At 40.2% G+C, this 23,820-nt stretch overlaps 2 protein-coding genes across 26 annotated transcripts in view; both read right to left on the bottom strand.

Annotated features, from left to right (window-relative positions):
- Nucleotides 1-84: 84 nt before the first annotated feature.
- chpt1 (choline phosphotransferase 1) lies at nt 85-8,714 on the bottom strand. Its single transcript, XM_034863587.1, has 8 exons — nt 8,256-8,714; nt 5,134-5,281; nt 4,869-5,010; nt 4,666-4,750; nt 4,056-4,187; nt 3,812-3,970; nt 3,106-3,231; nt 85-1,714 (listed from the first exon to the last, which is right to left on the bottom strand). The coding sequence occupies exons 1-8, from the start codon at nt 8,493-8,495 to the stop codon at nt 1,598-1,600; spliced, it is 1,149 nt and encodes a 382-aa protein (XP_034719478.1). The 5' UTR covers nt 8,496-8,714; the 3' UTR covers nt 85-1,597.
- An 836-nt stretch (nt 8,715-9,550) lies between these two features.
- mybpc1 (myosin binding protein C1) overlaps nt 9,551-23,820 on the bottom strand; it is a 33,770-nt gene continuing 19,500 nt past the window's right edge. For 19 of the 25 annotated variants that reach the window (XM_034863525.1, XM_034863523.1, XM_034863547.1 and 16 more), the window contains 18 exons: nt 23,305-23,429; nt 23,065-23,170; nt 21,767-21,933; nt 21,484-21,649; nt 21,298-21,404; nt 21,053-21,189; nt 19,545-19,704; nt 19,327-19,431; nt 19,055-19,243; nt 18,357-18,491; nt 17,803-17,970; nt 17,493-17,581; nt 17,219-17,414; nt 16,260-16,399; nt 16,008-16,167; nt 15,477-15,685; nt 15,062-15,248; nt 9,551-10,325 (listed from right to left, as the gene is read on the bottom strand). In XM_034863525.1, the coding sequence (XP_034719416.1) occupies nt 10,228-10,325; nt 15,062-15,248; nt 15,477-15,685; nt 16,008-16,167; nt 16,260-16,399; nt 17,219-17,414; nt 17,493-17,581; nt 17,803-17,970; nt 18,357-18,491; nt 19,055-19,243; nt 19,327-19,431; nt 19,545-19,704; nt 21,053-21,189; nt 21,298-21,404; nt 21,484-21,649; nt 21,767-21,933; nt 23,065-23,170; nt 23,305-23,429 (2,644 nt within the window). In that variant the 3' untranslated portion in view covers nt 9,551-10,227. Of the gene's footprint in view, nt 10,326-12,353; nt 12,393-15,061; nt 15,249-15,476; nt 15,686-16,007; nt 16,168-16,259; nt 16,400-17,218; nt 17,415-17,492; nt 17,582-17,802; nt 17,971-18,356; nt 18,492-19,054; nt 19,244-19,326; nt 19,432-19,544; nt 19,705-21,052; nt 21,190-21,297; nt 21,405-21,483; nt 21,650-21,766; nt 21,934-23,064; nt 23,171-23,304; nt 23,430-23,820 lie in introns of all 25 variants that reach the window. The other 6 variants (XM_034863536.1, XM_034863535.1, XM_034863531.1 and 3 more) reach the window with 4 other exon arrangements.

The raw sequence follows: 23,820 nt of genomic DNA on the forward strand, positions 1-23,820 counted from the left end.
TTATTTGACCCATTATACTAGCTTTGGAACTTTTACTAGTAAAGAATTAAGTACTTCTTTCACCACTGACAATAACACTTCGCATGAAAAATATTTTCTTTATTACAATTTTTTCCACTCATACGTTATCCGTTAGTACAAATGTGTGTAACTGTATTATTGAACAGCGCAACATGGTGTTGAAATCAAGTTTGTATATGTCAATGCATAGTTCCAAAGTCAATTGTCAATCAAAAAAATCATCTTTTTAGGACATGCCACTCTTCAATTTCCTAACTAAGAGGAAGATCATTTCATGTTTCCAAATAAAATTCAAGAGTACAATTGTCTTATACCCTTATAATAGTTTATCGGCACTACAGAAATATCCCTTTTTGATCCAAACAAACCTGAATAATGAGTTAGTCAGATGACAATTCATAAACCAACCAATCTTCAAGAACCAAATGAATCGCTCACCTTTACATAATTTACATTTGTATACATAAAGGAACATTATGAGTGAACACTTCCAGTAGCATTGTATTATTCCTATTGTTGCATCTGGTTTGATAACTGTAGTGGAAAACAAAAAAAACATACAAAGCTGTTTTAAATATTCACAAGTTAAACAGTAATTACAACAAAAATACTTAAGGCGTTTTCAGTAGAATTCTGTACAATCACAAATAATTAAACTAGTAGCCCTTCAGGGAGAAGAACAAAGAAAGCAGAACAAGTCACGTGTTAATGCTTCATCAGTCGACGGCGCTCTAAAAAGCCAAAGTTGAAGTGTTTATTTTCCAGGACTGTAGGATGAGCTGAATAACTTAAATGAGAGAAAGTTATTTGTAAGAGAAGCCTGATAGAAAACCAGTCGTCGTTTTCAGCACTAACACAGACTGTTACCCCGTCACGTCGCGCGTTGACAACTTGCCAGTCCACATTGCAAAATTCATTGGGAATTATTTGAGGTTTTAAAGGTCATCTAAAAATGTTTCATCTGCATTTTTAAGCCCTGATTCATGTCAGATTGGGTCACATTCATTTAATAAATAAAAACAAAATGATTAAGAGAACTTTCAACAGGTTTAACTTGGGCACATATTAAAGAGATTCACCTTACTGAACAGATAGGATGGTCATATATTTACGTGTCCTAATTATATGACAATCCCACATGTTGGAAACACATCTGTAAATTTAAAGCAGATAAAAATGCTCAAATATTTGCCCAAATTATAAAGAACCCGTTGAAGAAAACGTTTTGGTATTTGGTAGTTGAATAAGCTGGAAGTAGATGTAAAAATCTAAACTATTTTCCGACAACATGCAATGATGTCTAAATTAAAACGTATTGACTACAACAGCCAATGAGGAATTCAATAGATCCATGCTTTTCAACACTTTTTTTCTTTTTTGGTTTATAGTTTTGAGTTGTTGTTGTTGTTTTTTTGTATTTTTCCATCTTGTGGGAGAGGCAGTTTTAATCAGAAGTGGTCACTTTGTCAAGGCTGCAGTGGCTCGGGGTTGAGGAGAGTCTCTCCTCTTCATCGTCTGCTTTCAGGAGCGGGGAGAGGTCTGCGTCCCCCCCCGCCTCCTCCCGCCGGGCAAGCCTTCAGTCGCGGTGGTCGTGGCTCGGTGGCGTGATGCTGAAGACTCGGATGCGCAGGTGGGAGGCGATCTGGAGACACACGCCTGTACAGTAGCGGGTTAGATCCAGAAGAGAGAAGACCTGAAGAAAGATGGAGAGGATCAGACATCAAATAATAATATAAAAGTATAAATACAAAACAATTAGCAGACCAATTCTCTTTTTAGGCTGGATCTCTGTTACTTTCTGCCTTTTTTGTGTTGGCCTTCTAAACTCCGGAGGACTATGGTTACCTGCTCCTCAGATCTCAGATACTGTACCTTTTCTGCAGCTGACATTTTGACTTGTCATAGCAGGAAAAGCACAGGGGTAACTGATAACATTAACAGTGTTCCTCTAAGTGCCCCATTAAGCCAGCACACACAATATCAGGTGTATTTACTGTCATTAGAGACACGTGGGCTTTTCCTGCTCTGACTTGGTCTCATCAGCCAGAATAACTGGAAACACACCTGTGTGGGTGTGCAGGTCCTTTTAGGCCTTTAGTTTTTTTTTTTTTAACAAACTGTTCAATAAAGCCCTCGCTGTAGTTCCTGCTCCTGCCCCCCTTGACACTGAGAACTGCTTCCCTGTTAGCCAGATGAAGGCCCCAAGCGGCGTTGTTCTGGTAATTAAGTGGAGTTTTATCTTGTCAGACTTTTTACTCTAATACCAGACATATGAATCTGTTTAAAGCTTGCAAATGGGACAAATAGTTATGGACGTTGTGGTTCAAATGTTTACACATGCACCTCATAGAGTTGTAACAGTTTCATTGTAGTTTTATGTTATCCTTTCTATGTCAAAGCCGAGCAGTATTAGACCAAAGCCAGCAATAACATGCAGTGTCAGGGATGTCAAAGGAACTTTGACCAGAACCTTGAACTACAGCTGTAATGAGTGTCTGATGATTAAGCGGCTGAAGTGAAAGTCACACAACTGAGATTGGCACTGTGCTTACGTGTACATACACTTAATTTGTTTTCCTTTTGTTAGTCATTGTAACCTGTCCTGCCTGTCGTGCAAGTCTTTACTGCCGCCCTCTGCCACAACTGGTTCAAGGAAGTTGCCATGGCAAGGTTAAGATTGTAACTGAAGCATATATGCAATGAAAAGAATGTATTCAGTTATGAAACTGTTTGGCCGTTTTTTCTGTTTGAACGTTTGAACTTTTCTCTGCAACAGCCTTAAAGACACGTTCACTTTGTTTGGGTGAGTTGTGGCTGAAGCTTCACAAAGCATAAATGTACAGTTTGTATTAAATCACAGAATCCAAAAATGGAGAGCATTTTACTGTGAAGAGCATTTTAAACCATCATATAGGGCCTTTTTGCATTTTGGGCAGCTTTGAATGCAAATCTGGTCTAGATTTCCACGACTTTACACATGGTGATTGGTAGTCCATGATGTTATCTAGCAATCTTAAATCTTCACATAACACTCTTTACGAAGGAAGGAACCGTTAACACTAGGTAAATGTGCCGAACACTGACCATGGCGATCCAGAGGACTATGTGCTCATCAATGAAGCTGTTGAAGTACTGGTTGAGGAAGAGGAGGCCGGGGCCTATGAAGGCCGTGTCCGGGAGGTGCAACTCACTCTTGGTCATGTGTGCGATCTAGAGAGAAACAGAGAAGAAGCTCATTTAAATACATTCTGTACTAAAATTTGCAAACAGAGGACGCATGAGAAACGATAAGCCTAAAAATGGGTTCACACAGATGCAACAACGGGAGCATGATTTAATGAACTTTGTTATGACAATTCATTTAAGGTGGATAAAGTTGTAATTCTAAAGATCGTCATGAAATCAAACCCCGTTTTTGATACCATTTATGGTCAGAATGTATTGGTATGTGTGATTAGTGTATTTACATTCTGTATTTGCCTCTGTATATAGTTGTTTCTATTGCTATTGGCAGAGTCCGCCATTCCTGCACTAGATTCAAAGTGCACTCCCCGATGTGAGTCAAGTGCAGATGTGATACTGCCGAGGCAAACCAAAAAATGTTGTATGTTTTTGTAATGTATTGACCACAGAGGTTAGTGCGTCCACAAAATAAAACCTTTAAACAACTTGAGTTTGTTAGACTGTAGTGTCAATCCGCACCTGTTGTTACCAACGTAACCACGGATGTTGCTACATCACCTGGGAGTTAAATCCTAAGCATTACAACTTAAAGACAAGATCAACGCACCACGAGCTTGTTGGAGATCTTTGCCATGACCATGCCAAAGGTGAGCAGGTACAGACAGGGGTGGCGCTCAAACAGCTGGCTCGACGACTTCTTGAAGATGATGAAGGCCAAGGTGAGGATGAGGCCGACGTGCAAACCAGGACTCAGCACACTGGTGTCCTAAAGAGAGGGAATGTTATTAAGTATGCCTCACAACATAGAATCGGCCATAGAAGTTATATCTCCAGACTGTTTGTTGACCTACAGCCACAGTTGAACCATTTTTTCCGACGCCTCCGTTCAAAATGACATAGAAGTAGTTGTAGCAGGAGTAGAGGGCCCCGCCGATGATGCCAATGATAGGGAAGACGTACAGCTTCAGTCCAAGGACGGGCAACTACAGAAACACATGAAGATTGAAAATCAATGCAAAGACACAAAGCATTCCCCTATAGTAAGAAGAAATGTGCTTATATGAAAGCTGCAGGCATGCCGAGGCGAGATGGGAGGGCAAAGCAAAAAAATAAAATTTAAATAAAGGCATCGTCAGCTTTTTGCGCCAGATCATGTCCAATAGATGGCCTGTTGCCGTTGCATTAGCTACACATATTTACCTTCTCACTTCTCTCATGTGATGTTAAGTCAAGCCTCCAAAGGCAGCACAGAGTAAAAGTAAAACACAAATTCTATTTAAGACTAGAATGACGACTAAAAACTAGGAGCTGAGAATATAATTAGTTTGGTGCAAAAACTAATGGAGGAGAAAACTTTTACTATACAAGGTGAAATGAAAATGTCTGTGTGTGTGTGTGGTGTGTGTGTAAAATATGTGAGCATTTGTACACACGACTGTACGACATATCGTTCTTAGTTACCGTGCTTTGCCAAAGGCTCACGCCTCCGAAAGCTGACATCACATACATGATCGTGATGGCGACCTGCACCTCTGTGACGTCAATCCTGTGAAAGTAACAGGAAAGAGTGAGATTTTTTATTTTTATTGAAGTGACAATATAACAGTTGTATAATTATGCCAGCATCTATTTTATTACTGGATGCTACTGAACGTGTAACTTACCGGCCAAAGCGGAGAGTCCCGGACACGTAGGTCTGCCAGTGGGCGCAGAAGAACATGAACATTCCGATAAAACCACAGAAGAAAATCCAGTCCGGGTGTCTTCCTATTCCACATGAAATGCATGTTCCCACAGCAACGAAGACTGACGGAAGAAAGACAGACACATCATGAACAGCTCTTCCTGATCAAATAATGCACTGTAGTGGATTCTTTAAACAGACAGAATAATAGCTCGGGTTCAGGTGTCCAGTGAGCAGTGCAGTACCTGTGGAGACGGCATCGCAGCCGTGGTCAAAGAGCTCCCCCAGGGCTGAGCTGCTGTTGGTCCTCCTGGCCTGCTTCCCATCAATGGCGTCCAGAGATTGGTAGATGAACAGACCCAGAGCACTCATGAGGAAGGCCCATGCTGGAGCCTGGAGGTGGGGAGGGGAGGGGAAGATTTTCCTTTTTTTAGGGATCACTGCTAGGGCTGCAAAATTAATCGCAATTTCATCAAAATGGACTAGTGCAAAATCACAGGGGGGGGGGGGCGCAATTTATGTTAAAGGCAAAATATGTGTCGGACCATCCTTAAGTATTGTGGTGCTGCAGAGACGTCCCGGCCTAGAAATTGTATCTTACAGACTAAAGAAAAATCTTGTTTTTTTGGTGCAGATCCTCACAAATATCACCAAAATGATCAGTCCCTCCAATATCAGGCATCATATTGCAATCGCAATATGAGTCCAAATAATCGCAATTAGATATTTTCCTCACATTAATCCCTGCTCACAGCACACACCCTGGTCATTTGTTGATGCAACACACATTTAGGAGAAGCAAGGTAGAGCTAAAAGCAACTGGTTGAATAATCCATAATTCAATGGAAAGACAAATAATGCAACTATTTTGATGACTGATCTTTGGAGTAATTTTTAAGTTAAAAACATTGTTAAAAACACCAGTTCCAGCTTCTCAATTGTGCATTTTCTCCATATAATGTCATTGTAACTTGAATATGTTGGTGTTTTTTGGACTGTTGGTCGGACAAAACAAGATATTTGAAAACGTTACCTTGGAATCTGGGAAAGTGGGATGGACATATTTCACTTTTTTCTCACATTTCATAAACCAAATGATTAATTGAGACAGTCACTGACAGATTAGTCAATAGTGAAAATCATAGAGCAGCTAAATGTTTGGCACAAGAGTCAATATCTTAGTCTGTTTCAAAACTATATCAGTATCACATCACATGCAGATATTTTAAATGTGAATGAATTTCAATCTTATAAAAAAAGGAGTCTAGTTTTGCAGTTTATCCCGTGCAGTGTTTCACACTGGATGTGGACTGAAAAATGAATACACTTTTATGAAATTGAAAAAAACATAAACCCTCAGGGGAAAAGAGCAGATGTGCTATTTCACACAGAGATGCAATATAATTGAGGTTAAATAAAATTAATCATACAGTATATCTAAAAGTGTGGTTAATTTTTTGGATGCAGAATTATTGTGAAGCAACTAAAATCAGGCTTTACCGTTTTATAAAACCTAACGTCAGTTTCTGCACGTTATTATTTAACTACTACAATAGGCATTCACATGTTTCTTGTTTTTCTTTACTTATTTTTTTCATTGCCAACTAACTGGTTTTACTGTATCTTACCACTTTTGACACCCTTTATCTTATTTATATAGATATAGAGGTGGGGGGGCTGGTTGAGGGAGTCATGACAAAATTTTGTAATTGGTCTCTAGATATAAATATAGAAAGAAATTGAGAAATTGATCATGAAACATGTCTAATGACATGGCAACAATGGGCAGGTCCTACTTGTATGGCAGACAGCAGAAATCATCATCTTATCAGCCCTTACAGTAAAACAGCAACTTATGAGTACTATTACAAGTGTTAGGAAAGTATATTTCAGTTTCTCACTTGTCACCATCCATACACACCATGTGCATCTGTGTGTGTTCTCTAAGTATGGAGAATAAAGGATTTCAGCTGAATGGAGTAGCTCAGTTCCTCTCACTGGGGTGGAGGTTATAGACCATCTGGACACTAGAGCCAGCCAACAGTGTGTTTACCACTACAATGTGTGTGTATTTGTTAGTGTGTGTGTGTGTGTGTGTGTGTGTGTGTGTGTGTGTGTGTGTGTGTGTGTGTGTGTGTGTGTGTGTGTGAGAGAGAGACAAAGATTGTCTGTGTTTTCAGAGAAATCAAGAATCTCATGCTGTCCTAAATGTTCAGAGGTCCTGCTGTTTTCTTCAAAGTCCACGTCCTAAATGCCTCATGGACTGGTGGGGACAGAGTCTGCTTGTTTAGGGTTATCACAGGAGGTCACAATTTAGGGAGATATAAACTGTGTCTGTTGGGTCATATGTCATAATCCCTCTACTATATGTTTGTTTGCACAGCATGGGACTTTCATACATTTACAAGTCCATGCAGAAGAATGGCCAGGTTTTCCTTATGCATTACTAAATAATGAATAGGCCCTAATGCACATGTGGAATTTGACAGAAACAGCATGCTGCATGGTCTCTGGACATAGTTGCAAGGTTCTTGTAGTTTGATTGGACAAAGGTGTAACACACACCTATGCATTTCCGGCTAGGGTCATTGTTCCACAGTAAACCTGCTGACAAGTTAAACGGATCATAGGTCACAGTGTGTTGCAAGGCCTATTAGTGTATTTGAAGTTTTAGTTTGAGGAAGCAGAAACTAGAGGTGGCTCTGTTAGCAAGCACTAACGTTTTTGTTACTAACCATAGTTAGCCTCCTTCTCTGTTTAACTGAATAGGAACAGCCCAGAATATGGCAGACAGCAACACACAACAAAAACACGTAAAGAACGTGAAAGACCACATGACGGACACGTTTAAACGCGATACAGTTTGTCCCTTAGCGGCTCAATGTCACACCTAATCAGATTCTTTTCTGAATAAGACAATTTAAAGCGTCCTCCCTTGTATGGGTCAAGGCAGACTTGACACCTTGAGATTAAAGATCTTTCCAGAATCATTAGAAGACGGGCTGTAATTCGGCTTACACTGACATACATAAAACGGGGCACACTTCAATAAAACCGACCGAAGGTTTTCTTGACATTGCCCGAACCTTGTACCAAAACACAGGGTGGCCTCCAAAATTAAATAGACATATTATTACAATTTGAATAGCGTTTAACGTCAAACGTATGCCGAATTAACAAATTAAATCTGCTGACTCAGTAAATATCTTCAATTGCGGCTTTTCAGTCATGCGTTTGCGCAAGTGGTCACGCACTTTAATTTACGTAATTCCTGAATGGAGGATTCGCGTTCCTTTTATACCAGACTAATGAACGCTGTTGGGGCTAGTCTATGTGTAGAAACTTTGGCCAAGGTCGCTGTACTCACCTCCTCTGTTGCAGTGGGACAATAATACACAAGCACCACCGTGGTGAGGATATTGACCAGCAGTCCAACAATAGTCAGAGTGTTTGGTGCGATCCATATCGGAGTTTGCTGGACGAGCCAGTTCCAGTAGATTTGACACGGTGGCTCACACAGGGACCGACCGGAGGCGCTGTATTTATGCTCCTCCAACCGCTTGAGTTGTGCAGGTGAAAGCGGTTCTGGCCACAGGAAATGTGGCATTGTTGTTGTTCTGCCAAGTCACTCCTCGAATTACCGTAACAAACTTCCCAATTATCCCGGGTAGTGGCTAAGACGGGGTTATCTTCTTTCGTCCGACTCCAAAAAACAGCAGCTCATTTGGCAGTTAAAGGTAGGTGACTAGACGAGAGGCCATTTCCACAGCGGAACCCATGAGATGTCGATACTCACATTTCTGAACTCTCGGCAGGAAGCGAGGATCCGGAAGGGAATACTATGACTGCGCACCGGGAAGTTTAAATTTAAAATGTGTAGGACAACTGCTGTTTATACCATAATCGGTTAAATACATCCATTAAATTCTAAATTAACTAAACCATTAAATTAAATTATCCTTTAAATAATTTGGTAGATACGCATTCCTCAATTTCTTTCATTATTGGCCTGAAATACGGTCAATTTAATTTTAAAAATAGCAGAATCAGTGATACTGTTTCATATTTTGTAGTAGGTTTTTATGTGTCCCTGCATACATTTCAAGTTAAACGGAATTTAATATAGCCATTGTTAACTTCTCTGTCCAATATGTCCTAGCATCGACTGTTATTGAAATTGAATATTGAAAATGTCTTATTTTATATTGAAAATGTATTAATATACAGTCTATGGTCCTAAAGTTAGCCTGGATGCCAGCCAAACTTGGCCCAACCCACAACATTTGAGGTCTGGATAAATAGGCTACATATTATCATCATACTCCGATTCTAGTCAGAATATCTACATATGAATGTATCTTGAACAGATTTTGACAAGAATCTGAGTATGACGACGTCAGGCTATACTAAAATACTAATTTAGCCAAATTATAAAAATTATTTGGGAACCAGTTTGCCTAAAATAACATAAAATTGTTTTTCTGTGCATCAAAGTTACATTTACAGATTTAGGTCATACTCTTATCAGAAGTACATGTTTTGGTACATTAGGAAAAATCTTTCAGGTGATTTTCCACAAGAATCACAAGCTTCATTTCTTCTTTTTTTAGACAGATAGTCACACTATTATACTCCAAACCGAACAAGTACTGAAAGCAAAAACACATTTTAAAATATTTAAATTTATTGTAATCCCCGGGTCATAATTACAAAGGTAAAGGCATGCGCACATGGCTGAGCATCAATCAAGCATCAAGTCCAATATTAATCCCAAAACATAATGTGTCACGCAGAATATGGAGTGTAAACCTCTACATTTTATCACTTATTAAACATAAATGATCTACACAGGAAAAGGGAAATGAACACATATTTAATGTGAATTATAATTATGAATTAGGTCTGCATTTTAATTTCTCCAACATTACTCTATTTTAAATTTTCTTGCCATATAGAAGTTCTGACACAAACCTTTCTTTATACATTCCATTTTCTTGTCTTTCAGACCCTGGAAGTAAATTATCACCTTTAACAGACACTCCCAACTAGAATCAACATGGGAATACTGTAAGTGTGTCACTGGGCTATAGATGTGCTATGTATATGATTTCTTTTTTTTTTTTTACACACTACATGTACTTAATAACTTTTTATGGTAAATAGCTCCAAATCTGCACACAGCATGCCACACAGACCAGTACAACCTCCCCCACACTCCTCCACCTGTCTCGCCATCCATCCAACCTTCAGGCCGCTGACCTCGGTAGGTGAGATGAGAGCATCATAGCTGGCGGCAGATTTCAGCAAAGCTAAATTGTCTCATTGCACTCTGTCCAATTTTACTTCTCCTGCTCAACAATCTTTGTCTCGTTCAAGTACTTGTCAATCAGGTGTAGCGGCACTCCTCGTTGCATGAGTTCATAGAAGGTGAAGCCTCCTGCGGGAGGAGAGGAAAAACTCTCTTATAATATTCATGGGAGGGACAGAGTTAGATGTGGAGAGGGAAAAACAGAGAGGAGAAGAAGAAGAAGAAGACGAAAAAGCACAAGAGGAGGAAAGATCAAGGAGCTGACCAAGCAGAACAAACGGAATGCAAAGAAGTCCACAACACTGGATAAAGAGTGAGAGGAAAGATTGACGAATGGTCAGAATAGGTCATGTACTCAATGCAAACTTAGTTTGTAAATCTGGGAATCTGCTCAGGCGTGCAGAACCAGAAGCATAGTTGATACCACTGAAATAAAATGCAGATCAAACATCGCTGTAAAATTCCAGATTAATGAAGTAAACAGTGTCTTTAGTCATCCACAATATACTAACAGTGGTGGAAGTACTGATATCCTTCACTTAATTCAATAATCAATACCACAGTGCAAATTTACTCATTACTTCAAGTTTTTACTTAAGCAAAATGTACAAAATGTACACTAAATTCATTTAAAGTGTTTACTTTTAAGGTCCAATTTTGGCAGCTATAGTTTAAAATGGTTGCTGTATTCCAAATTCAACATACTGGCGAGAGCCTTCTCCCCCGGCACCACGGAACTTGTTTTGGTGGAATATGTGTACGTTCAAAGGTTGTTTAGTCGTGCAACAGAAAACTCAGATTGGACAGATAGTCTAGCTAGCTGGATTTACCAGGCAGAGATCGGAGGAGCAGTTAACCAGAGTCCTCATAAATTGGTTTGAGTTTAAATTTATATCCCAAAGACAGCGGAATGTAACGGACATCCGGCCAAAAAGAGTGATATCCGGCAGAATTTCCTACGGTACCTGAACACTCCCAGGAGTGGAACGTTGTGGATATAGACTGTAGCCAGTTTGTAACAAAGTGGGAATCATACTGTCCAACCTTGAAGCTGGCGATCGGAAAATGTACATAAATTAATTAATCAGCATAGTAACTACTATATCAGTCAGATAAACGTCTAAGAGTAAAGCATATATAACAAAACTAAGCACAATAACTCACAGACATTTAATGTAGTTATAAGAACGAGTATAAGTTTGAAGCTGCATGAAGCAGAAATACTCAAAACTTACTTAAAGGAATAGTTTAACTTTTTTTTTTTGAAATACACTTATTTGCTTTCTGTTGTAACTTCTAGGATTTTCCTCTGGTTGCCTGGCAACCTGGTGGCAACAAGACAGCAGGAAGTTGCTGTGCCCAGCCAAGAGATAGTCCGACGTTCAAGCGCTCCTAAAACTACAGTGGGTTTTTTGGCTTTTGTATTGATTAAATAGACATTTGTGTTAATCCTTGAGTTTTAAAAGGTGCTGGAAGGTGGATTTTGATACCTTTAGACTGAGCCAGGCTATATTTTGGCTGTAGCTACATGTCTAATGGACAAACACAACAGTGGTATCATTTTTTTTCTTAAGCATACTTACCCCAAAAAAGTTCTTTAATTACCAATACTTTCCACCACTGTAAGCTAAAGAATGAAAGAGGGACTGCATTGTCATACACATCTCATCACTCAGTTCCAAACAGAACATGGAAAATACCCAGAGTTAGTAAGCTTTGTTTGGAGCCTGTATTTAACAGCAGAAAAACAGCTCTGTAGATGGCAAGTCAACATTACATGAAACCCAAGAGTCCCAGCTCTGAATTTCCCAGCAAATGTTAGCAAGTTTCCAAAAGTTTTACTCACCTTGTTTGTGGCACAAAATGCATGAGAGGTCTTTGAATTCACTCCATTCCACACCAACGACTATGGCAATCAATTAAAATATTCCAAACAGGGCTGTTAAATTTAGCCAGCAAAGCACAACTGGGGAATAATTTGGCAAAAAGTTGTCATGCAAACCTTGTTTCGCTAATGCCGGATTTCTGGGTACTGCTTTCATGGGAATGAAAAGCTGCTACAGTCCCAACAATTTCAATAAGCAATATTACAGGCTGGCTGACAGATGCATAATGAATGACATAAGCTTCATATGCCAAAACCATATGAAAGCTTACCTTATATGAGAACATACATTCACAATTCTTGAGTTTGGACTGGGGGAGAGAGAAGAGAAGAGGGGTTAACAAAATGTTTACATGGAGTTATATGTGTGCACCTGGGAATACTGTTGAGTTATTACTGAACTCTTTTATATGAGGAGTTAACTGTGTGGCATTAAGGGAACACTGGAATCTGTGCAGAATAGTTTTAGACCTAGTCCACAAGTACACGGTTATTTTTAAAAACTGTGTTTATCCTCAATCGTTCTAAAAAATCCCATCCACGCATGCACTGTTTGGAAAGGTTTCCATCCACACAAAAACGCAAAAAACGCAACAACGACCATGCCAAGCCAACATGTGACGTGTTACAGTACAACCCCCAGTCGCACAAAGAAGAAGAAGATGTTGGCCAATCAAGCCTGAAAAAATAGGTTGCCAGAAGACTAAAGACCAACTACAAGTCCGCCGGTCTCGTTCAATGTCGGCCATGTTGGCGGCGGGGTCTGGGTCTGGCAGTGTTGGATAATGTATCAGTGAACTTCCTTAGCGCATTCTCATGCCTCTTCTCAAATACAATGGAAACCGTACATTTCCGTGTTACAGTCCTGTTAGCAAGCCCAATACAAGCACTGGTTTGGCCACTTCTGCCATTGCCTAATTTGTGACGCCTCACAAATGAAAGACAGGTGCACAAACCTGTTCCGACTCCTAAATCGTAAAATACGGACGCTTGGTAATTGGCTGCCAACATCAGAACACACAAGCCAGGGGGTTGGGGTGGTGGATTGGTAAAAAAAAACAGGACTTTCACCCTAGAACCCAGGGTTTGTGTTGCGCGTATTCACAGAAACGTACATTTTTTAACCTCATCCACGATCTTTTCCTAAACCCAACTGTCCCATTTTTGTCCTGCGTGTCACGTAAACACACTTTCTATAAGCCACCCATGACCTTTCAGCATCACAAAAAGGACGACAGTAGTCCTGACCCAGCAGGACTGGGACCCAGACGCTTAAGGAGAATTTTAGTATAAAGGACAACATCAAAAGTGGAAGTTACAAACAGTGTTTCTATAAGTCTTCACCCTGGCTGGAATTTACTGTACTAAGCTCTGTTTACAGTGATCTAAACACCGCTTGTGTGTGGAAAAAAGGCCAAAACGCACAGAAAAAAGCTAAGTTTTTTAAATACCCGTGTACGTGTGGACTGGGCCTAGGACAACCCAAAAACGCCACAGCTCTTTATGGTATGGCTACTGAGGTGTGACTGGTGACAGACTGTGTGTTGTGATGATGAACAAGATGACTGGATGGACTGGGCTGAATTGTGCGACAACACAGGGGATAAACCTCTACATGTGGTGGTGATGGGAAAGTGTCGCCAGATATGATGTGCACTGCACACGAATGAACGGATTATTAATATGTCATTATTTGTCTCTGTTTTGAAAATGGTGTCCAGGAGTGGGTTGCACCAACTGTTCACAAGTTCAAACAGTGATTACTAAATGAAGATTGGCTTACTAAGTGAAAACAGGTTGCAACACACAATCTAGTTCTTATGTTGTTACATAACCTTTGTGTTGTTTTCCTTGTTGAAAATCAGCACTATTGTTGAGGTTTTTTAGCGATGTTATGAACTTTTTCTTACATGTTTGTACCTTTTTTCAACACTTATGACGTTTTTTTTCAATGTTCACTTTTTGACGTATTAACACTTCTTTAGTTTCACAGTTATTTGGGGAATTTATGGTCAATAAACCTCATTTATAGAAATGTTTACCTAATGTTTGAGTTAGAAAAGCAGAAATTAGGAATTAGTTAGACTAAAATTAAAGGAATGTATGTTGGATAATCACAGACTGGAATATGTCAACTTTTAATCAATATTATTTCAAAACCACTTCAATTTTTTTTTTCAAAAGCTATAAAATTGAATAAGACACCCCAAAATTGAGGAAAGTAGAGATTTATACTTGCCAAAGAGCGTTGTGTGGAATCAATTATGTTACTTTGGGTAATTAAAAAGAACTGGATAAGAAAACGGGTCAATTTGACCCGAGGATAACATCAGGGTTAACAATAATATTTAAACCTAATTAATTCGAGGTGCTATAATATGGGCAACACACGTGACCTGCAATTTGATTATTTTTGGCATTTGTTATGTTACAGCTTGTGATGCTATAGTGACTTTAGATTGCATTGCGCTACAGATGACTCCTTGCAACCACTTACACATTACTAATAGTTCTAGTAGCTAAGACATTCTTCAAGTTTTAATGGTGCAACCTGATTTATTAAATCACCAGAAACTATTTCTAAGAACTTCAAAAGGACTTTCCACACAACCATAGCCATGAATTAATGAAGAGCTGGTGCAACCCAATCCAGATACTTACATGTCCACCGCCTATGTGGTCAGCCCTTTGGTAGACTGCAGCACACAGTAGAAACACTACTGTACTCCGGTGGAGTTGGTTTACCAAAGCCACCTTTCCTTATACTCGTTAAAGAGCCATATGGTTAAAAATGATTTTTTTGTTTGAATTCTTTAGAGAAAGAAAGATCTTTTGAATTTTTTTTTAGCAGAGGCACTGCTCAGAGGCAGCAGCAATTAAGAAATGGAATTAGAAAGGCGAAAGGCTTTGAGAAACTAGACTCTGATACAGACACGTACCCAGGGAGGCAGACTGAGCTCCCCTCTTGGTCCACACTGACCTTTGACCTCCAGCTTGCACTCCACTTGGGCCTCTCCCAGGTCGTTGATGGCCTTGCAGGAGTACATGCCGCCATCATAGGGGCTGGGCTTCCTGATCTCCAGAGTACATACTCCCTGGTTGCTAAACATGCGGTAGCGCGGGTCGTCGAGGATGGCTATCTTATTCTTCATCCAGAAGACTTTGGCCTGCATTCAGACAACAGACATATACAATATTATCATTACATAGGAATGATAGCCCAAACCACAACAAGTAGATGGATCCAAGTTGAAAATGAACTGGACCCATCCTCTTTTTTTTTACACTAGAATGAGAATCTGTGCTGGGATACAACACGATGAACTTGTATATTTACCTGAGTGTAATGCGTAATCTATTTGTACACCACTTTTACCTGTGGTTCTCCCACCTACCCTTGGGTTGGCACGGACGCTACAGTTGAGAGTAGCGTTGTAGCCGGCGATGGCAAAAGTGTTGATCAGCGGCTGCGTGAACTTTGGCGCCTCCTTGAAGTCGTGGTCGTTGTAATCGTGCGTTTTTATCTGCAAGCCTGTTGGGGTAAGGGTAAAGGATTGGGGTTGTGCATGATACTGGCGCTGAGCGGTATCATGTGGGAAATTCCCTAAGTGATGAGGGTAAGACAACATTTTTTTGTTTATCATCGGCTGAGCCTACAACAGCACTGTTAAAGGGCCTGTCAGTCATAGTTTTTTAAAGTGACGCTGTAAATAAATTCAGGCTCACTTTAGGGTGGAAAACATCACTGACAGTACCCTTTTAAGATATCCGCTGTGAAAGAAATAGTCAGCAATTAAAACAACAACTTTAAAGCCATTTTCCACACATGAAATCCCTCTGATTTGTCCCAAGGTTCTGACTTTGGAAGCATTTCCCCCCCACCAGAAACAACAATTCACATTTGCGTTTATGACGGTCAGTGTTACCTTCTTTGACGATGAGGGCGCTTTTTTTGGTTTGGGTGGCAGTTTCGCTGAGGCCGCACATGTTCTCCGCAAAGATCCTGAAGAAGTACTCGTTTCCTACCACCAGTTCTGTGATTGTAATGCAGGTGCGATGGTAGTGCTCAATGCATGTGAACCATTCCTATAAAGCAGACCGAAGGATGTCAATGTAAATATCAAATAAACATCATTTGCAATTTCTGTTTTGTATATTTTGTTATATTGATCTTTTACCATTGTCTTCTTGTCTGCTTTTTGAATGGTGTAGCCTGTTATGGGAGCATTGCCGTTGTCTTTCGGGGGAGTCCAGACCAGAGCCACATTTCCTCCCCAAACATCTTCAATCGTCACACACATAGGAGGGCCAGGTAGGTCTAACAATCGGAGGAAAAAATTTGAGCATACACTGTGGTCCTATTATTATTTTTGGACGTAGTTTTAATAAAAATAATATAAGTAGAATGGTAATAGCTTTGTTTAAGACTGGGTTGCTGCAGGGTTCACTTTTTAAGACCTTTGTTATACCAGATAGAATTCAATTGATTCCCTTTTTTACGAGCATACCGTCCAAAGTATGAAATTGTGGAAAATGGCAGAAGAACACAGCAGCATATGACAATAATCCTAATAAAATAATTAATTGTGCAGTGCCCTGCTATGCAATGAACTACTACAACCTACTATTTTTACTCACTGTTCCATTATCTTTTACTGTGACTGTTATTGCCACTCTTCATTTAAACCCCAACTGGCCATCAGACACCGCCTACCAAGAGCCTGGGTCTGTCAGAGGTTTCTTTCTAAAAGGGAGATTTTCCTCGCCACTGAACACTGTTGCTAGCTCTGGAGGGAACTACTAGAACTGTTGGGTCCTTGTAAATTACAGATTGTGGTCTAGACCTACTCTATCTGTAAAGTGTCTCGCGATTACTCTTGTTATGAATTGATACTATCAATAAAATTGAATTGAATTGAATTACATTAATTTGACTTGGACCTGGAATAACGACATACAATGGATGGATGGAATAATCAATTAAAAGTGATTTAAGCTATGAGATGAACTGCCTCCAGTAGCTACTGTGGCTGTCAGTAGGGATTGTGTTGGTTACGATTCCACTTGTAGTTTATTGGTGTGTAGTGTCTCCTAGTCGCCCGCAGATACCCTGTAATAGCTAGTATTTGTTACTCACCTACGATTTGTATGTCAAGAATGGCAGTGTCCACATGGTTTTCAACCTGCACATTCATCTCATACTTTCCAGAGTGGCTGCGTTCTGCTTTACGGATAAAGATGATGCTGTCACAATCTGTGTTGCGGATGGTGACGTCGGTAGGCTCTATGGGTTTGCCCTCTTTCAGCCAGGTGACCTTTGGCCTGGGTTTGCCCTGCAGACATCACACACAGAATTTGTTATTCTGCTCAGAGATACAGGGAATATTGATAGATTGGCAGGTGTGCTTTACCATAAATGGCACTACAAGGTTGACTGCTTCTCCAACTCTGCGAGTGTATGTCTGCTTCAAGTGTCGGGGGACGCGGATCTTGGGTGGTTCTGAGGAGGAAACAGACCATAAGGGGTGTGATGTGGAAATTATTCTAGATATGCTTATAAATAAATAGCTAGTAAATAGATAAGTGTATTTCAGTTTTTTCCTTCAAAACAGTTAAAGTTTAAGTCACGTAACAGCAAAAAGGTGTGCGTTTAAATGTATTTGTAGAGCACAATCTCACACGACAGAAATTCAGTGGTTCACAGCATTTTTCCGAGCTCACCAATAACCTCTTTGACCAGGATAGAGTGCTGAAGGGTCCGTGGATTGCTGGCTCCGGCAGCATTTATGGCTTTGACTCGAACTAAGATTTTACACCCTGGAGTTAGCCCAGTGACGGTGTACCTGGTCTTCTCTGTTAGTTCCTGGTTGGATGCTTTCCAATCATCACCTGTAAGAAAAGCTAATTGTTAAAGCTTTCACTGGAATTATGGTGGGCTATGACAAACATGTAAGGCCCCAACAAAAATATGTGACAGCGTTCACAGGTTAATGGGATGTCACACTGTGCAAAATGGGTTTAATAAAATCTTGTTTACAATCCAAATCAGACTGATGAGGCCTTTCAGATTGTGCCATGAATGCCAGTCTATAAATGCAATTTGAATGCAGGCTATGTTTGGGTGCAAAAGCACTAAATCAGCTTTTGGTGGACGTGTTTCCCAGTCTGATATAGGACCAATAGTTTGGATTAGCAGCGAAAGGTCTTTACCATGTTTCTCTAATAATTGTGACATAGTTATTTGGGTCTCTTTAGAAGATTTGAGGTTGTCTCACTTCCTTCTATGCAGTACTCCACTAAGTATCCGTCCAGACCGGCAGCTCCGATGGTTTCAGGAGGACGCCACTTCACGGTCACTGTGGTGTCTGTCACATCGTCCACAACCAGCATGGTGGGCTCACTGGTCACAGCTGAATGGAGATAAAGGTTTTGGAGATCAGAAGAGTAATTGCTAACATTTCTGCATTTGCTTTCCAACAATGAGTATGAGCGAGATCTGACAAGTCATGAAGACGTGAGCAAGGCGCCTCTCTCTTGCTGGTATGCTATCAGTCTGCATGTTAGATCTCATTAGTCCCTGCTCTTTCCATCTATTCTTGTATTCTGAATCATATTTAACTCCTGTTGAACCCTCTGACAGACCTGATCTCCTAAACCTCTAATCCACAGATGATTTGGCAGCCATTATAAAGACATATTTAATATCCTCTAAAGCTCCTGCTGTCCAGTGGAGGTCACAGACAGAATGCTTGGGGTGGTGTGGGGGTATGGGGAGGAACAGCTGCGTCGTCGGGGTACCAAGGGCAGATCACACATGCACTATCACTGGCCCACTCTTTGAAATTTCTTCCATTATTGTGAAACGGTTGTTATACTTGTAATACTTTCCTGAACAGATTATTGGCAGTAACAGCTCAAAGGCAAGTGTTTAGACTGCTAAGTGGATATTCATGGAGACATTTGGGCTGCTCACCAAGGGGAGTAAAGGCTTTGGATGGTTCACTGGGCTTGGACACACCGATAGCATTGACTGCAAAGACCCGTACTTCATATGGCACTCCTTCAATCATCTTCTTGGGTTCGAACGATGTTTCTTTGATCAGGTCAAAGTTCAGTCTCATCCACCTGGAGCTTTGTTTCTTTTTTCTCTCGATGAAGTAGCCTTTAGAGGACGGTCAGAAACTGGTCATCTAACCACCAACACTTACATCACAGCTGCGGTAATAAATAACATGCAATGTTTACCTAATATTGGTGAACTTCCATCATATTTTGGTGGTTCCCATGTCATGGAGCACCAATCACCTCCCACCACTGGGACCAAGGGAGCCTCTGGAGGGTCAGGGATGTCTGCAGACAACACAAAGCCATGTTAAGGATTCAATAAAAAAATAAATTCCACATTGTCTTTTGAATTTAAAAAAAAAAAAAAAGCCTTTTCTAAGTGCTTTGTGATTACTTACCTACGACCTTGATTTTGACGCTGGCTGTGGCTTCACCAGCCTCATTCTGCAGGACTATCTTGTAGTTGCCTGTGTCCTCCCGCTCTGTGACCTCAATTGTCAGGCTGGTCTGGTCGCCGTACGTTTCAGCTCGGACACGTTGGCCTGACTCAAGAATCACCTTAAACAAGACCATATAAAAATTATATGAAAGTCTTAAAAGTAAGGGAAAAAGCTGTGAATAGTCGATATTTTGTTATTGTCAACAAACCCTATGAAAATACCAAAGCCAACACTGTATTTATGCCACTGTGTTTCCAAAGCCTGATATGTCAGGGTTAGAGGGCCTCGGTGCGTATTACATCATACACTCATTTGCGTATGGGTTATGTCATTGCCCAGTTAATTGTAAGTCGCTACTAGCTCCATGGCAAGGGGGTAAGGGGTCCACAAAGCGTACCTCCTATGGAGCCATTTTGTTGCTAACAAGCCATCACCCACCATTATAGCTTTACATCTGACGCATTTTAATACTCTATTTGTCCATTGTTTATTTCTAAAGAAACAGGACAATGTATAAAAGGCTTCATTACCTTGTATCTCAATATGGCTACATAGCAAGAAAAAAAAAACATTTTTTTAAATAGGCTAACGATTGTTTCTTAACCACGCAACTTTCTGTCACACAGTACAGTTGTACATGAGAAGCTCACAGGCAGTTTTGACTTAAATTAGCTGTTTCAGTTTAATTACTAATGTTAACTGGCATTTTAGTTAACAATAATTAGCCTGCAGCTATGTTATCTCCTAACATAAACCTACGCTCTCCGTCTCTGCTGATCGAGAATGATTGAGATTTCTCTTGGAACAGCTACTAGGAGACTTATAACTTTCAGACAGGTTGCTCACGTCACATCTACATCTTCAAACTCAGTAGGACACCGGACACGTGCTTCTAATAGACCTCACTGCTTTCCGATGCAAGTCTACGGCGTCTCTTTGCACATTAATTCTACTGTCTATGTGGCTGACCCCTCTTCACATTCATACAATAAGGCGGTGCCGTGCTGTGTTTCCTAGAGCCTCATTGTTGTCCTTGAAACTATTAAAAACACATCATGTGGCCACACTGTTGCACTGAGTGACATTTTCCTTCAATACTGTGAACAAGGCCCGTGTGGTTTATTTTGAGGATACATACACCGTCCTGCTGAAAATACTCAATAGAGCAGCCAGTGCGTATTAATCTGCGGTTGGAAATAGTCCTCAACCATTTCTTTCTGTTTGAGAAACTTTTGATCTACAGTGTGCAGATGTGTTAGGACATTTCTGAGCAGTTCTTTAAAAAATGAAAGTGCATATTTGTGATCAGTTTTTTAAAACTTCTGTCTTTAGTAGGACCCAATGGGTTCGATTACCAGAGATGGGATAGGAAAGTATGAAAGTTCTTTGGTTTTAGTCTTTTCCTGGGAATTAGTGATCGGACTTATGCTTTAAACGAGTTTCAGACTAAAAAGATTGGAGCTCACTCTTTCCCCCTTCATCCACACCACCCTGGGTGCTGGTTCTCCACTGATGGGGATCTCCAAGCGAAGTTTGTTTCCTGCCACAATTGTCACCGTGTTGTCTGGGAAGTTCATGCTGTCCAGGTGCACCCTCGGTGGGTCTACAGAAAATTAAATCACATCTCAATCAAAAATTACGTTAAGGTGTTTTTTCCTGTATGATGTCTAGTTACAAAATGGTGCAATCCAGTAAAGAACAGGTTTTGTACCAATGATATGAAGTTTTGCAGACAGGCTCTGTGAATATCCCTCAGGTACAAAAGTGTAATCTCCTGCATCGTGAAGGGAGCTGCTGGCAATTTCAAGACGATGGATCCTGGAAAACCAAAATGACGTTAGCAAGCATTCGTGTTGAATTGGTTTTGATTGAACAGAGCTTATGAGAGGTTACATACCTATTTCTGTGTATGATGTTGATGCGGTCATTGGGCTGGATCAGCTGTCCATTCCTGTACCAACGACCTGGGACGTTGCCGGGGGAAATCTCACATTGCAACTTGATGGGTTGACCCAGCATTATAGTCGTATCCTGCAGGTCCTGGTGCACCTTTAGCGGTTTCACTAATTAAACATATGAGAAGGGCATAGAACAGAATATAATGAATACCGATTCCTTTGAAGAACATGCATAATAGCAGACAAAGAAAAAGAAAAGAAAAAGGCTGGCATACTACATACAGTCAACCTGTACGCGAGCCTCAGATGTGCCACCGGTAGCCATGATGGAGTATGTCCCAGTGTCCTCCCTGGCGGCATCATCAATCACCAAAAAGTGTTTTGTTCCTTCACACTTAACTCGGTATCTGGAGCGCACTCCTGTTGGAACCTCAACACCATTCTTCATCCTGGAAGAGGAAGAAGCATTTAAAATTCCTCACATGCACACGTCATGGATAAATGAACGGCCAAACATAGATGTGAACGTCTTATTGTTACATGAACAGTGTAACATTAACATGACTATGTTTAACTTTTAGTTTGTGTTGATTCTAGCGGCCGCTTTTGACATAAGCGGTAGTGTTTTGACCACGCCTGCTGTCAAAGCTCTTTTCTTCACAGTGTTGCATTGCCCACTGTATATTACTGAGTTAACGTTAACGGCGGTAGGCCATATAGTCCCGAGGAATACTTTGAAAATCATTAATTTACAATAAGAGAATAAGTAACAGATGCATTGTTGCATTTCAAGAGTTGCATTCGGTAACTTAGCCTACTTTGGCTGTATCATGAGCTAAACCAGGTATTACCGTCACTATGTCACAAGCCAAAGCATTAAGGGTTTGTTGTAGCAACAAACATAGTAACAACTTATATAGCGTATTTCATGAAATCAAAGGGCCTTTTTAAAAAGTACAGGGGGAAAAGAGAAAAGAAAATAGTAGGCAAACACAAACAGAATGTGTGCTCTGTAGCACGTCTCTTTTTAATTTGGCACTAATTATAGTAGAGAGAAGATAGAGACAAATTCCTGAGATAATTATTAGAGTTTATTGAGTTGTGTTGAGTTCATCAGCAGCTGTTGATTCCCAGAAGGACTTTCTTAAAAGAACAGCAGTTTAAACCCAGGCAAATATTGATTAATTCGTCATTTATTATTGGAAACTTCCTTTCTCATATACAGTATGTTGAATTGTATGCTTGCCTGTGGACAAAGTTTAAGAAAAACAACATTATGCTCAGCTGACCTGTAGTGCACTGACTGAAATCTCTAGGTTACAGTTTACAGTTAACTGAAATCTACAAATTTACAATTTTACTTATTATGAGCACCAAATTACAAAACATTAGGAATTAGGAAACATCCTAAGAAATTATTTGGAATTTACGAACCTGCAAAATAAAGCTTAATTTGATAACAATCTTTGGTTGCATTGTTAGAGGTAATTTAGAAACCGGTGGTCTCTTCTTTTATTCTGCCAGTCAAGGTTAAGTTTAATGTTATTTTGCAACACATTGAATCTTTACATGAGTCTTACCATTTGACTTGAGCACCTTCCTCTGACACCTCACACTCCAGCTCAATCCTCTCATTCACCGTGGTCTTCACTGCCTCAATACCTTTAATTATCTTAACTGGCAACTCTAAAAGACACAGGAGGAAGAAAAGAACTCAACAACTTTCTTACTGATTGGCAGATTTACACATCTGCAGTATATCATGTGTCATAAACAGTTCTTTATTTAGTTAAATAAAAGTAAACAGGTAATCAAGATACCTTTGACAAACAGCTCTGTGGCACATTTCTCGTCTCCCGCAGCTACAGAATAAGCGGCGTCGTCATTCATGCTGCAGTTGTTGATGACCATTATCCTTTGTGTGCCTTTGTGCTCAAAAATATACCTAAACAGGAAGTCCATTAGTCACTTCACTGGTCACCAGCAGAAATCGTGCCAATATACAGTAGTCCTAAGATAAGAATGGATGCTATTCCAAGATATTAACTAAAAGAAAGACAAAGTTTGCAACTTTACAACAAATAATTTTGTTGTAAAGGGGCTGTACTCGACATTAATATAGGGGCGTTCTGAGCACAGAACTGATTCACACTCCCTCTGTCTGTGTTGTAGTCCCAGCTTTTCTGTTCATTGTTGTGATAGCCGTCCAGCCACGCTTGCATGTTAGCGCATGTGGCTATGTGACAGGGGTATCAAGGATTGGAGAATGGTCTGTGGGGAGGCAACACACTTTTTCCAACATTTCAAGTACAACCCCTTTTAAAAATCAAAATGTA

The sequence above is a fragment of the Etheostoma cragini genome, chromosome 23, assembly GCF_013103735.1.
Source record: "Etheostoma cragini isolate CJK2018 chromosome 23, CSU_Ecrag_1.0, whole genome shotgun sequence".
Lineage (NCBI taxonomy): Eukaryota > Metazoa > Chordata > Actinopteri > Perciformes > Percidae > Etheostoma > Etheostoma cragini.